General features: G+C 38.6%; 2 protein-coding genes across 13 annotated transcripts in view; one reads left to right on the plus strand and one right to left on the minus strand.

Moving 5' to 3' along the window:
• The first annotated feature begins 3369 nt into the window (after nucleotides 1–3369).
• Nucleotides 3370–3826, plus strand: LOC137586979 (uncharacterized). The gene has a single exon (XM_068303195.1). It carries the CDS (start codon nucleotides 3401–3403, stop codon nucleotides 3731–3733), a length of 333 nt encoding a protein of 110 aa, XP_068159296.1. The 5' UTR covers nucleotides 3370–3400; the 3' UTR covers nucleotides 3734–3826.
• An 843-nt stretch (nucleotides 3827–4669) lies between these two features.
• Nucleotides 4670–13512, minus strand: part of sdt (stardust) — a 59472-nt gene continuing 50629 nt past the window's right edge. For 6 of the 12 annotated variants that reach the window (XM_068283631.1, XM_068283641.1, XM_068283635.1 and 3 more), the window contains 6 exons: nucleotides 9561–9804; nucleotides 8237–9494; nucleotides 7968–8164; nucleotides 7585–7716; nucleotides 7337–7518; nucleotides 4670–7273 (listed from right to left, as the gene is read on the minus strand). In XM_068283631.1, coding sequence (XP_068139732.1) covers nucleotides 7079–7273; nucleotides 7337–7518; nucleotides 7585–7716; nucleotides 7968–8164; nucleotides 8237–9494; nucleotides 9561–9804 — 2208 coding nt within the window. In that variant the 3' untranslated portion in view covers nucleotides 4670–7078. Of the gene's footprint in view, nucleotides 7274–7336; nucleotides 7519–7584; nucleotides 7717–7847; nucleotides 7887–7967; nucleotides 8165–8236; nucleotides 9495–9560; nucleotides 9805–12294; nucleotides 12825–13512 lie in introns of those variants that run through there. The other 6 variants (XM_068283632.1, XM_068283634.1, XM_068283633.1 and 3 more) reach the window with 2 other exon arrangements.

Below are 13512 nucleotides of genomic sequence, written 5' to 3' on the forward strand. Positions count from 1 at the left end.
AATAAACAAACAAACAAGCTGCAAAAATGTCACACATTCATCATACTCGTACGATATAATGTGGATGAGAATTGCCTGGACTAACACCCACAGATCACAACCCACAGCCCAGAGCTCATCGCCCACATCTTACAACCCATGACCAAGCCCAGACGCAGACCCAGAACCCAGACTCTGGTCTTACAGTCTGAGGCCATGGACCTGTGGACTCGGGGTTTTCGCGTTGGACATGGCCAACCGCATATTGTAATGCCCACACATGCTCCATATATGTATGTATGTAGATGTATATATATATATATATATATTTACATATACATATACATATATAGGACAAACAAAGTGAGCCAGAAGCCGCAGCTCAGGTCAGCAGTTCAGCAGCCGTCCAGCGGTCCTTCTCTTATGGTCTTGGCCCAATAGGTGTCAGATGGGTGGAATTTTTGTTCATTTTTTTTCTTCTTCTTTTTACTTTTTGCTGCAAAACTATGGGAAAAAGTGCAAAAAAAAAAAACAAGAAGGGAAAACAAGTAGAAAAAAAGGTCAGTAAATTAATGTGCAAAACGGAAGCTGGATAAACTTTAAATGTTATGCTGTGTGTATGTGTGTGTGTGTGTGTGTGTGTGTTGGTTGGCCTTTATGTTAGTGAGTAAAGGAGAGACAGAGATAGAGATATAGATAGTAATACAGACAGATTCATGGCTAAAAGGTACAAGTTTTGCTTTGAGTTACAGCCTTTATACAAACAAACAAACAAACAAACAAGCACACACACACACAGACACACACATGCACAAACACGCACACTTACATATATAGAGAACACATAAATGCGTTTTCATTTAGCATCAATGCCAGGAATAGACCACAACAACACTTACAATTCCAACAACAAGAACAACAACTAGAGCAATATATTCAGATTATACTAAAAGGGTTATCCACAAGCGTCTCACCTTTACTCCCTCCCCCCCTCGTAGAGTCCTTACCTGAACTTAAACTTTCGTTCTTCCTCCGTCATTCTTTCATCATCAGAAATATGCTCAGTTTTAGGCATTTATTTTTCAATTTATTGGACTCATGGATAATGATAAATGCGTTAACATTGACACAAACTCACCGACACAAATTGAAGTTTAACGTGAAATTGTCCTTAGAACCCTTTCACCATTCCTTTCCTTGCCGCTTCTATTAAATTGAACATCTAAATTTTGGCTAATAAATCAATATTTCAATAATTTATACAAATTATGGAAGAGGTTTCTCATTTTGTGCGTAACTTATTTTATTTTTTTTTTAGAATTATTCGTTGATAGAGGGGGGTGGAGGGGTAGGAAAACCCCTAATGATCGATTACCGTTTGGTTAAGTTGCTCTTTTTCTTCTCTTTTTTTTTAGGGGTGGTTCTTACACTGGGGGATGCATGGATTATAATGTGTGTGTGTGTGTGTGTGTGTGTGTGGGTGCCAGCAAGACTGAGTAAAGACACCAAAATGACAAAAATTTTATATAATTTCTGTTTAAAATTGAGTTTGCCAGATAGAAAAATAATGATGCTAATGATGGGAAACATTCGATTAGAATTTAATGCTTCAATTTAATTTTTTTAACCTGGCAACAAATCAGATTTTAAAATTTATTTGTTTTAAACTAAACTTAAAACAAACTAAACCAAAACTCAAAATATTTTAAAGCGATTCAATCTTTAAATTGAAATAGACTTATATTTATGTGTAGTCATAGAAATCTTTTTTTTATATATGTAGTTATAAAGCTCAAAGATCTTAGAAAACTTTACTCAAGAAGGAAAATTGAATCATCTATAAATTTTCTGCCCTTTGATAAACATTTTTGATTAGCTTGCCAAAATATGAAACATTTGCTTTACATAGTTCATATAGCCCATCAGAATCTGTTCTCATCAGTATAAAAACTATTCCCATTTTGATTCAAGATCTAAAGTAGAAGGTGGGTAGGAGGTTATAAATCGGAGACTCTATTAATTGAATTCCAAAATCAGCTAATTCTAAACTGTTTCGCGTTTTCAATTCCATATAAATTGGTCAATACCATCATCCATTCAAAATTCTACTCACTTTTCTATGGAACACTCGAAATCAAATCACAGTCAACTATAATCTACAAATCTACTACAAACCATTTTGAGTCTGAGGCTTGGATTTGGCTTGGTTTTTGAAAGCAAGAACCAACCTCGAATCTCACAAAGATTGGCTAAATTTCTTTGGATAAGAAACAATATTATTAACTCGACTATTTTTTGTGTAATATTTTAGAAAAGTTGATAATATTTCCCATGAAAATCATATAAATCGGTTAATAATTATAGCAATTTCTTAGTAGGTATAAAGATGATAGTTTATTACTTACAAAAGTTTCGTTAAAAAGTAAAGAATTCTGATCACTCTACGCAAGTAGCCAAAAATAATTAATCTATTGATGTAAACCAAAATTGTAATCCTTTGAAAAAATGGGAAACACTTAAATTTTGGTGCCAAATTTTGTATTCTTGCTATAAAATCAGTTTTTATGGTAAAACTAATGCAATGTTAGCTTTTCACCATCCCAACCGAGCTTAGAAAACTTTGCCAAAAGCCTAAAAGTCCTTAAAGCTTACATACCGTTATTCTTCTTTCGAACCAAATGAAAGCGAGAAAAGTCTTTCGTTGCCTTAAAGAGCCAAAAGTTATTCTAACACAAAGTCTTTTGAAAGACTTGGAAAGATGAATATATCAAGCTCATTTTTGAAATTATAAACGATTATAACTATACTTAGTTAGCAGCTAATGTTATATGTATATAAGTCTGCTTTTGTTGCATCTTCAAAGACTTGCCAGATAGAGATCAGCGGAAGTGAAAGCTTGCATGATAGTAAGCCAAGTAAACCGAACCACTTAAATGGAGGTCAGACTGCAGTCATTGAGACGAAGTTTAATAGTTGGCAATGACTTTATGTACATACACACTTCTCGGTAAATCCAGGATCGACTAGTTAATACCTGAGAACTACCGACTGTGGGTAATCTCTGAATGGGTAATGGCTAAGGCAACCTAAGCATGGAGCAATGCATTTAGGGTATGTTGGAGAACTTCAATTGTAAAGCAAATTGTTGCAGTCCAAGTGCAACTTAGCAACTGCTTAATGCTCATAATTAATGACAGCTCCATGGCTAGGCAAGTTCTCAAGTGGTGGCACTATTGCTTAGAATAGCCTGTGGTAGGGCCGCCTCCATGGCTTCGAGCCGCATTCGCAATGACTCAGCTGGCTTAGCAGCAGCAGCAACAGCAGCAGCTTCACCTTTTCGACTATAAAAGCCCATGTCGTTGCCCAGTTAGAGCATCAGTTTCCAATTGTATCAACAAGTCAAGCAACTAACCAAATCATCATGCGTTACGCTCTTCTCGTTGTTTTCCTTTGCGGCCTGCTCTTTGCGATTGTCTCAGCCGGTGGTCAAGGAGGAGGTGGCGGCGGCGGTGGCCAAGGAGGTGGCTGGCAAAAAGGAGGCGGTGGCGGCAATGGCGGTGGTGGCGGCGGAGGCCAAGGTGGATGGCAAAAGAATGGTGGAGGCGGCGGTGGCGGTAATGGTGGAGGTGGCAAACATGGTGGCGGCGGAGGCGGCGGCAAACATGGCGGCGGCGGCGGCAATGGTGGCGGCAAGCACGGTGGTGGTGGTGGTGGCGGTGGAAACGGCGGCAAACACGGTGGCGGTGGATGGTAAACTGGAAACATCTACGGTCAATGGCATAACGAAAAATACTCCCCCCTGTTCGATTTCAATCATCGTATTGATGTCCTTTCTGAAACCACAAAAGAAATCTTCTCATTTCCGTTTTTCCTTTATCTACATCTGTTTCTAACTGTATTAATAAAGCTACACTATATGATGGTATGCATTGAAAAAACTTTACTTTTTTATCTATTACAAACTCCTAATTGAGGAGAAAATTACTTACAAAACATTCTTCAGGATAAGAGTCCCCAAGAGGACATTTTTCGATCGACTTTAACTACTATGAATCCCACTGAAAAGTTTGTAGAGAAGAACTTTTACCTAGTTTTCCCCCTACAGCCTTTTCGACAAGATTTCGTAAAGAGTTTAAAAGTGAAATTGATGGTGGATATGAAGACAACAAAAGTGATATGGACATCTAACCAAACATTCAAACATTGCTTCAAGTTCTGCCAGCTAGCAAGGCTATTACCGAAAGGACATCGCATCCAATTCAACCGAATCGAAACTAGGTGAGATTTACAAGTGCAAACTCTTCTCTATGCATCATAGTTAAAAGACAAATTTCAATCTTGGCAAGATTTGATTCAGCCTTTAAGAAAGGCTACATATCATCTTCCAAAAGTCGTTCGATCTGGATATATCTACATACATTTGTAAAGCGAAGCTTTAATTCATCGTGTTGTTATCGAATTCCATGACCATGACCCATCTTATTCCATTAAAATGAATATTGGAAATGCATTTAATTTTATGTTTTGTTTTAGTTTTTCTTTTATTGTTAATGATTTTATCCTGATTTTTTGTTGTTGTTGTTCTTTCATCATTTTTGTGTTTATTTTTGTATGTTATCGTTTCATTGCGATAAACGATAAATCTACCTACATGTATCGAATTCCTCTCATCTTTCACATTCCATTTCCATTTCCTTTTGTTTTTAATTCCATTCTAAGCATTCTTTTAGTATTTTTGAAAATACTCGTAATTTGTTAGTTAGTTTTGTTTTTTGTTTGTTCGTTTTTTTGTTTATTCAATTTGCTACACCACACACATACATACATACATACGTACATACAACATACTATTAAATGTTCATTTTGTTTTTCATTGTTTTTTGTTTTTATATTTATTAATGATTTCTTTTCGGTTTTTTGTTCTTTTAAATGTTTTCTTTTTGTTTTTTAGTATTTTGTTTTGTCATATTTAATATATACGTATAAATAAAGACTTAAACAAATTGTTATTTTTTTACTGCACGCATTTTCATTTCCATCGTCTTTTTTCTTTTTTGTTTTTCTTTTTCTTTTGTTTTGTCTACAAAAAAAAAAAAAATTAATTCAATTATATATTTTGGGTTTTCTTTTGGGCCTTAGAGAATTTTTGTTATCAATTGTTTAACATTTTCCTTTGTTTATTTTGCTGTTGCTCTGTGTAAATATGTAACATAGTTTTTTGCTAATTTAGTCGACGTCATTTCATAAAAATGTTGTTTCTTCTGTGTGTGTGTGTGTGTGTGAGAGTGTGTGTGTGTTAATTTTAACAAATTTGTGTCTATACTCAAAAAACATGCCAAAAAAAAACTCGCCAATGCATTTTCTTCTTTCTTTTTAATTTGCATTTAGTTTTAAATAATTAATTACAACAACATTTAGTTTTTTTTTTTTTTTTTTTGCTTAATTCTAAAATATATATCGCTTCTTGTTTGTCTCAAATGGGTTTTTTGTTTGTTATACGTTGGTTTATTAAGAATTTTTTTTTTACAGTGCTCAAAGTTGACTACATTTTGAATTTGTTTTCAACATTGTTTTCTTTATTTGTTGCTAACTTACGCTTTTCCCTTTCTCTTTTTAGTTTTTCATCGTTTTTCTTTCATTTTTATTCATTTGTTTTTTTTTTTTGGCAATGACGTTCTGATTTTGTTGTTGTCTCTCATTTGTTTAACGTCTTTTTCTTACTCCTTTCGTACACATCATTTTGTAGACTTTTTTGCTTTTGTTAAAATTAAAAATAATAATAATAATAAAAAAAAAAAGAAGTTGTTTTTGAAAAAAAAAAAAATACATTAATTGTATTAAGTACATGTTAATTTATGTATATGTATAATATGTATAGGTATATATGTATAGTTTAGGTATATGTATATATATACCTATATATATTTATATAAAGTAAATAGATTACGTAATTGCAACACTTTTTTCATTCATTCCTGCTCTGCTCTGCTCTGCCTCTCAACATTTGCACAGTGGGTAAAGGACGACGAGTTCAAACAAAAGTCTCACACATAACAAGTTAAAACAAAAAAGGAAAAGCAAATTCACTCAATGATCACATTAGGCGGCCTAGGCCTAGGGCCGAAACGTACAAGTGGCAAAATGGCTTAAAAAACTGGCATGTTATTTAGTTTAGCGGGCGTACCGTGCGTATACGTAACAAAAGAAGGTGAATCTCTGAATCAAGCATTTTTGAAGCTACCCTAGCCCACTGTGCCCATGGATTACACTACCTCCTCCTCCTCTGCCGCTGCTGCTGCTGCTTCTACATACTTCCAAATGGCCTTCGGATTGTTTTTGTTCTGTTAACATTATGGTATTACGAGTTGGTATCGCTGCTTATGTGTTACATTTAGTTATACATTTTGGTTTTTTTTTTAAATTTATTTATTTTTTTGTATTTTTTTTTTTTTTTTCTTTTCTTTTTTTGACCTTTTTGGGATGCATATTTTCCAATGTTCTGGCCTAGTTTTGTTTGCTTGTTTCTCTTTAGACTGTTTTTAGTTTTTACTTTGAGAAATTTGAGATAAAAGCAACGAAAATTAAAAAGAAAAAAACAAACATTAAACAAATGGTAAATATTTAAAATGAATTTTTCAAAAACATAAGTGGATACAGTTGGATTTTGTTGTTGTTATCGTTTTTGTTTTTGTTCTTCTTTTCTGTTTTGTTTTGTTTCTATTCTTTTGTGAACATATAATATTTAAATGTATCTTTATAGAGGGGCGACTATGCAACCAATTTTTGTTAAATTTTGTTTTTTATATATAAATAATAATTATATTGGTTATATCTACTAGATCTAAGTAGTTTTTAGATACGTTTTTGAGGCGGCATGGAATGTATGAAACTAGCCGCACGAATGGAATGGGACAAGGTGGGAGAAGGAGGGTGATGGAGGGAGTAGGGGCGAGGCGGAAGGACATGGGCATGGCTTGGAGTAAGTTGTTTGGAGAAATATTTACAAAGTAATAACAATTTGTTGGAGGCTTTTTGCTGCTGTTGTTGTTGTTGTTTAGGGAAATTTGCGACCCAAAGTGAAAATGGTCAGACATCATCATTATGACTCGTCGCGATTGTTGTGCACCCATTGGGCTGGTACCCATTGCGGTTCGCGTTCCAGCGAATTGATCTCCGCCAATAGCTGATGATAGGCCCGTTCCGTATCATTGTTGATGATAATCATATCGAACAGATGACCCCAACGTGCTTCCATGTCACGTGCCGTGGCAATAATATCTTTAAGCTCTTCCTCCTGCACGATAAAAGATCAATAGACTGACGTTAGCGTTCCATATTAATCGATATTTGGACATACCTTGAATGGCTCGCCATTGCGCAATTTCTTCTGACGCAATTTATCAAGACTGGGAGGTGCCACCAGGACGACATAGGGCTTGAGGTCCGAGGCTCGCAATAGTTTCAAGCTCTGCGGATGCAGATTTAGTACACAGATCTTGCCGCTGGCAACAACCGTGCGTATGGCCTCCAGTGATGTGCCTGGAATCCAAGTCGATGGCGATTATATATAGGAGACGAAAACACAATCATTATGAGAACACTCACCGTAGTAGGCCTTCTCGTATTCGCCGTGCTCTACAAATCGTCGGGCCAGGATATCCGCTTCGAATGCTTGCCGCGTTATGAAATGATAATCAACGCCTGGCACTTCGCCTTCGCGTCGAGCCCGGGATGTATCTATGGAGAGAGCAAGAGAGAATGCTTATTTATTATGCATAAGGAAAGTCAACTTGATGGGAGAAATAAGCCTTGGGATATTTGCTAGCCATGCATCTGGAATTCAGTGGCTTAGTGAGCAAGCAATTTACCCTTGGCCGGCTTCAGACGCTCCTCGAGCAAATAGAAAACTAAACGGCAAAAAACGACAGAACGGATATGGTATAGGATATCGGATGGAACACCTGGATCACCGCTCTCTATTCACTTACGTGGCACTGCCGCCGAGAAGCGTTCAGAGTCCGCCATCAAGCGTTGGCGCAGCTCATGTCTGCCGATATTTGGTGGTCCAATGAGTACAATGGGACGCTTGTGGGTTGCACGTGGGTAATATAAAGCCACCTCTTCATAGGTGAGTATCTCTTCGGGATCGGTTTCATCTGGCGCCGTTGTCGCATACAAAGGATAACTGAAAAATGGAAAAGAGAAGAAGAGAGTTGAGCATTTGATATGGGGAGAGGGGGAATTTCTTTCTACTTACCCCGCTTCTGAACTGGCCTTCTTCTTCTTCTTGCGACCCTTGCGGGCACAAAGCAATGTGGCCCCCTTGCCACTGGTTCCCTCCTTGCCACGTGAACGGGCCAAGCCCGCCTCCTCGGCAATGGCCAGCTTCATGGTCTCACGCTGATGCTGAAACGATTGACTAGGTATGAGGCCGGCCAGCGTCTGATCCTCCTCGCCTTCGCGATAAGCCTGCCACCAATTGGGATCCTCGCGCGAGATCACATGCAACACATCGCCCTTCTGGAAACTAATGCCAAGCTCTCGGCACGGTATATACAGATCATCCTCGGGATCATAATCGAAATGGGCTCGCACATGCAAGACGGCTGTGTCACGGTGTCCACCTCCCAATCCCGTGCCCGCACCCACCGACATGGAGCCAATGGAGCCCTGGCCGACCATGTTGCCGCCTCCCGGGGGCGGACTACCCGCCGGCACAATGAGGAAGGTAAGAGTCCCCTGCATAGCGCCCAATAGGGCGCACACCTCGTTCACCGTCTTGCCGCGCAACTCCTGACCATTCACCTCCAAAATTTCATCGCCCTCGTGCAAGAGCCCCGACTTCTCAGCCGCCCCGCCACGCACAATGCGTCCAATGACCACAGCTTCGCCCTCATTACGCACAGTGGCGCCCAGCGGTTCCGTTGACTTCTCGATCTGGATAATCCGAATATTATCGTTCTGATCGTTCAGTGTTCCAAAGCAGGCGCTCATCGGTGGCGGCGAATCGTTACGCGTTGGCAACGGCATGGCACCACGCTGAGCCACCGGCAATGGCGGCACCACCGGCGGAGCCACCGCTACAGGAAGATTCCGCTTAACCGCCGGTCCCTGTGCCGCTGCCGCCGCGCTGGCCACCTGAATCGGACTGTTTGGTGTGGCTGTCGGCGAGGGCGTGGCATCTGTGTGATTGGCAATGCGATCGTGAGCCAACAATAGGCCCTCCATTTCGTGGCTGGTCAACAGGTTGCCCAATTCGATGGCCGCCGCCGTATTCGATTGTGTCAGCAGCTCAACAATGTCCTTTTGCAGTCCCAAAGCGCCCAAATGCAAAGGTCCCGCGACACGGGGTCGTCGACGCTGCAGCACCGCAGTGCGAGCGGCCAAAACATGCGCCACACTGGCACTGGCCAGGACACTGTGGGCACTGGAAACACGTCCGGCGAGGGTGCTCAAACCGCTCTTACTCAACTGACTCTGGAGGCGTGTTAATGCGGCAATCAGTTCGCCATATCCTGATAGAACACAAAAATGGAATAAGAAATATAGAAAAGGAGGAGATGTCAAGGCACTAAACTTACCATCAATCTGTATGGTCTGTGGCACTTCCTCATCGGGCAAATAAGCCTCATTCTCCACACCGGTCGCTTGTTGCTGCTGCTGTTGGTGCTGCTGCTGCTGGGCCATGGCCTTGCCAACGGCTGCTGTGGCCGTGGCCGTATCTTGCAGTGCCTTCAACTTACGCGATCCACGCAAACTATTCCGGAGGAACTCATTCTGCTGGGCAATGCGTTCCTCCTCTTCGCGTCGCCGACGCAGTTGCTCCTGCAAAATGGTAAATAATCAAAGTAAACAAAGTGGTCAGAACGGTACATGATGACAGGCACTGGCACTGGCACAGGCCCAGGCACTGGGACAATGACTCTTAAGTGGCGCACTTAATCCGCAGTGCACTGCAGTGCACCCGGCGGCAATTGTGCTAATTTAATTAGCAAAACCTTTACAAATCGGGGCACACGCAAAGCAAACGCAAAACCGAGGCTGAAAGGGTCGAGATAACACACACAATAACAGAATTCCCTTCTGATCGAATACATTGTTATCCTAGCAACAAATCCAAACAAGAGGAGTCTATCTCTAATAAGCACACGAGACTATGATTGAATTTTAATCCCACAAACATCCAACAATGGCAATGTTAACCCTGAATACCCTCAATGCAAACAATTATTACAGGGTAGCCAGGGTAAAGCTTTGCTGATTGTCGAATGGGGGGCGAAATGGGGTGGGCTCAGGTGCAACAGCAATTTGTGAAAAGAAAAACAAAAAGCGACAAATCCCTCCCGTCTATGGAGGACAAACTGGCCAGTAGCGATAAATGGATGGCAATTGCCAAGGCAATTGTCACACAGAAGCCCCTTAAAACGGCTCGCACAATGCTTTCTCAACTGTAAACTAAACCAAACTGAACTAAAAAAACAAAAAGACTTTAATAAACGGAATAACAATTGATTATTGAAATTGGCAAGACAATAACTAAAACCGTTTTCAATTAGATAATACAAAAGACACGAAAAGCGTATGGTTCCGTGACCAATACAAAAGAAACACACACACCCATACACACACACACACACAGACATTTACACCGAGATAACCTTCGGAAGTTGCGGAAGGCAACCAAAAAATTTGCTGACTTTTCATAATACTCTCAGAAAATCCACAAAATCAGCAAAAAAATCCACAGCAACAAAAAAAAAAAAAAGAAACTAAATATTTCTAAATAAAACAATGCACAGTGAACCAGAAACACCATTCTTATACCTTACAAGTACTGTACAAGTTTTGAAGCCTCTTGAGTCACTGTGCACTGGAAGAGAGTTTAGCCTTAGAAAGTGGTGAAGTGGGGGGCAATGGAGATAGATCATGAAGTAAAATGACCAAAGTTCAATTGACAAAATAGATAAACATTTTCAAATTGAATGATACATAATTAAATAGCAGTCAAGTTAGAGAGAAATGACTGTAACTACATTTGAATACCCACCCATACCCATAAACTATACCCACACACCCAAATGTAAACCATTCATAGATCAAATGAACCTTAGCAATATAAAAATAAAGTTTTGTTTGGTTTGCTTTTGTTTTTTTTTTTTTTTTTTTTTTTGACCCATCAATCATCTAAGCCAAGCCAAGCAATTGTTGAAATTTTATAACAACTACAACATTTAGATATCTGCCAGCAACTGCTGCTTTTTGTTGCTGTTGTTAACAACGCAGCAATGACATCATCATTAAGCAACAACAACAATGTTAACTTTAGAAGATACCCTACACACACAGAGGAAGAGAAATAGATAGAGAGACAAATAATACATTTGACACACATTGAAAGTAAACTAAATTCTCAATATATGTACTTAGAAATTGCATTAAATAAAAAGTTAGTTTTAAGTTATTCCCCCCTCTTTCTCTCTCTCTATCTCTTACTTTCGTTCTTTCTCGTTCTAAGCAGCAAAACAGGAAAAATATCAAGAGGTATTCGAGGTAGAGGTATATAACGAAATTTGTATACCCTTTGCAAATTCTTAGCCATTTCTAAGCAGCAACATAAAAAGGCCTTAAGGCCTTTGAGATCATTATGTACAATCAATGTTATATTGATTCGAAGTTGACAAGTGTCTTCAATTAAAAAAAGACAGGGGTCTTAATCTAGGAACTGGGCAAGAAACTTGCAATCCCTCTTAAAAGGTCTCCAGGTGTAAAAGGTCTTCCCAAATTTCTATCCCCCAATCCCTGCCTTTGCTATGTAGATGTTCGATTCCGAGAATGACTTTAAGAAACTCATGAGTTTCGTGTTTCAAATCAAAATGAATATACCCCACATTTTGGCCAAGTGTATTGAAAATGTATTTTGTTTATGGGCCTGTACGAGAACGCCCAAAGGGGCAGCCAGTTAGCCTACTTGTCAACTGGTTGGTTGGTTGTTGTTGTTGTTGTTGTAGTTAGCATATATGTATATATAGATAAAGCCAGTTCAGTTGTTGACTAAAAGCTACAAGTTGCTTCTGCTGCTGCTATTTTTGCTGTTGCTGTCACACACACACACACACACACACATACACACACACACACAGACAGTCTTTAGGTTGGAAAATATTGTTTTGAATAAATGAAACAAAGTTATGAATACTTTAGATATAAATTACAAAGACATATTGCAAGCGCGTGTACCAATTGATATGAACATAAAAATTGTTGCCATCCCTCCCATCCCCTAACAACATTACACATTTTTCCCCCGGGACTTGCCTGTTGTTGTCGCAAACGTGTCGATGAGCGTTGAATTTGTATGCCCCGTCGCAAGCTAAAGGCATTATTATTGTTACGTTGAGGCGTGGTTGTTGCCGATCCTGGCAGATGATCAGCAACATGTTGCTGTTGCTGTTGCTGTTGGCCAGCAATAATATTATTGCCATTCATATTGCAATAATGATTATTATTGTTGTTACTATTATTGTTATTATCTTTATCATATTTAATGTTGCTTGTGTTTGTATTTGTATTGGTATTCGTGTTGTTGTTGTTATTGTTATTCGTATTAGTTAACACCATAAATCTACTGGTTGTTGTTGCTGTCGTTGGTGTTGCTGGTATTGAAACATCTTCTCTATTCCTCTCTATGGCTAGCTCATCAGCAGCATTATTCTCTAGAGTCACTTGCAATGTGGATACAACCATGTTGTTTGAGGTTTTTTTTTTCAGTTCCAGTTTGCTATCACGCATAAATTGTTGATACAAATTGTTAGGAAGACACAAAAATGCAGTGCATACATATGCAAATGTATATGTATATGTATATGTGTGTAGAATAATGCGCATTTCAAATGAAACTTGTTACTAAATGTTGCTGCTGCTGCTGGACAGTTGTTCTTGGCTCGTTTTTGCCCATTAAAAGCGAAAGTTAAAGCTGTTAGTTAGTTTTTTTCTCTTTTTTTGGTTGCTTCCTCCCCTCCTCTCTTACTATCTCTTGTTGTCTTTGCATAAGCCAACAATATGATCCACAACCAGCAGCAACAATAGCTTTCCATTCGACATGCACGTGCAATTTACAACAGTTTAAGTTTTTATTCATTTGTTTATTTATTACTTTAATTTTTGTTTTTTGTTTTGGTTTTATTTTATTGTTGTTGTTGTTGCTGCCTTTATTTCAACGTGCCTTGCTTAGCAAATGAGAAGCCGCCGTTGACGCTGCAATTTTTTGTTGCTCCAACAACATCAATGAAACAAAGCGAAAAAAAAAAACACAAAAATTTACCTTTACTGTTTACTTATATCATTATTTTTATTATTTTTGTTTTTTGTCGATTTTTTTTCTGTTGTTGCCTTTTTTATGGTATTTTTCAGAATTTTTGTTCTGTTTGCATTGATATTCATTATGAGTCAGAGCAAAGTCCAAGGCAAAATGTTGCTTATTATAATGCTAAATAAATTTAATTCAATTGATTAGCTAATTATATAAAAATACGA

Source organism: Drosophila tropicalis, unplaced genomic scaffold, assembly GCF_018151085.1.
Source record: "Drosophila tropicalis isolate 14030-0801.00 unplaced genomic scaffold, ASM1815108v1 contig_158, whole genome shotgun sequence".
Lineage (NCBI taxonomy): Eukaryota > Metazoa > Arthropoda > Insecta > Diptera > Drosophilidae > Drosophila > Drosophila tropicalis.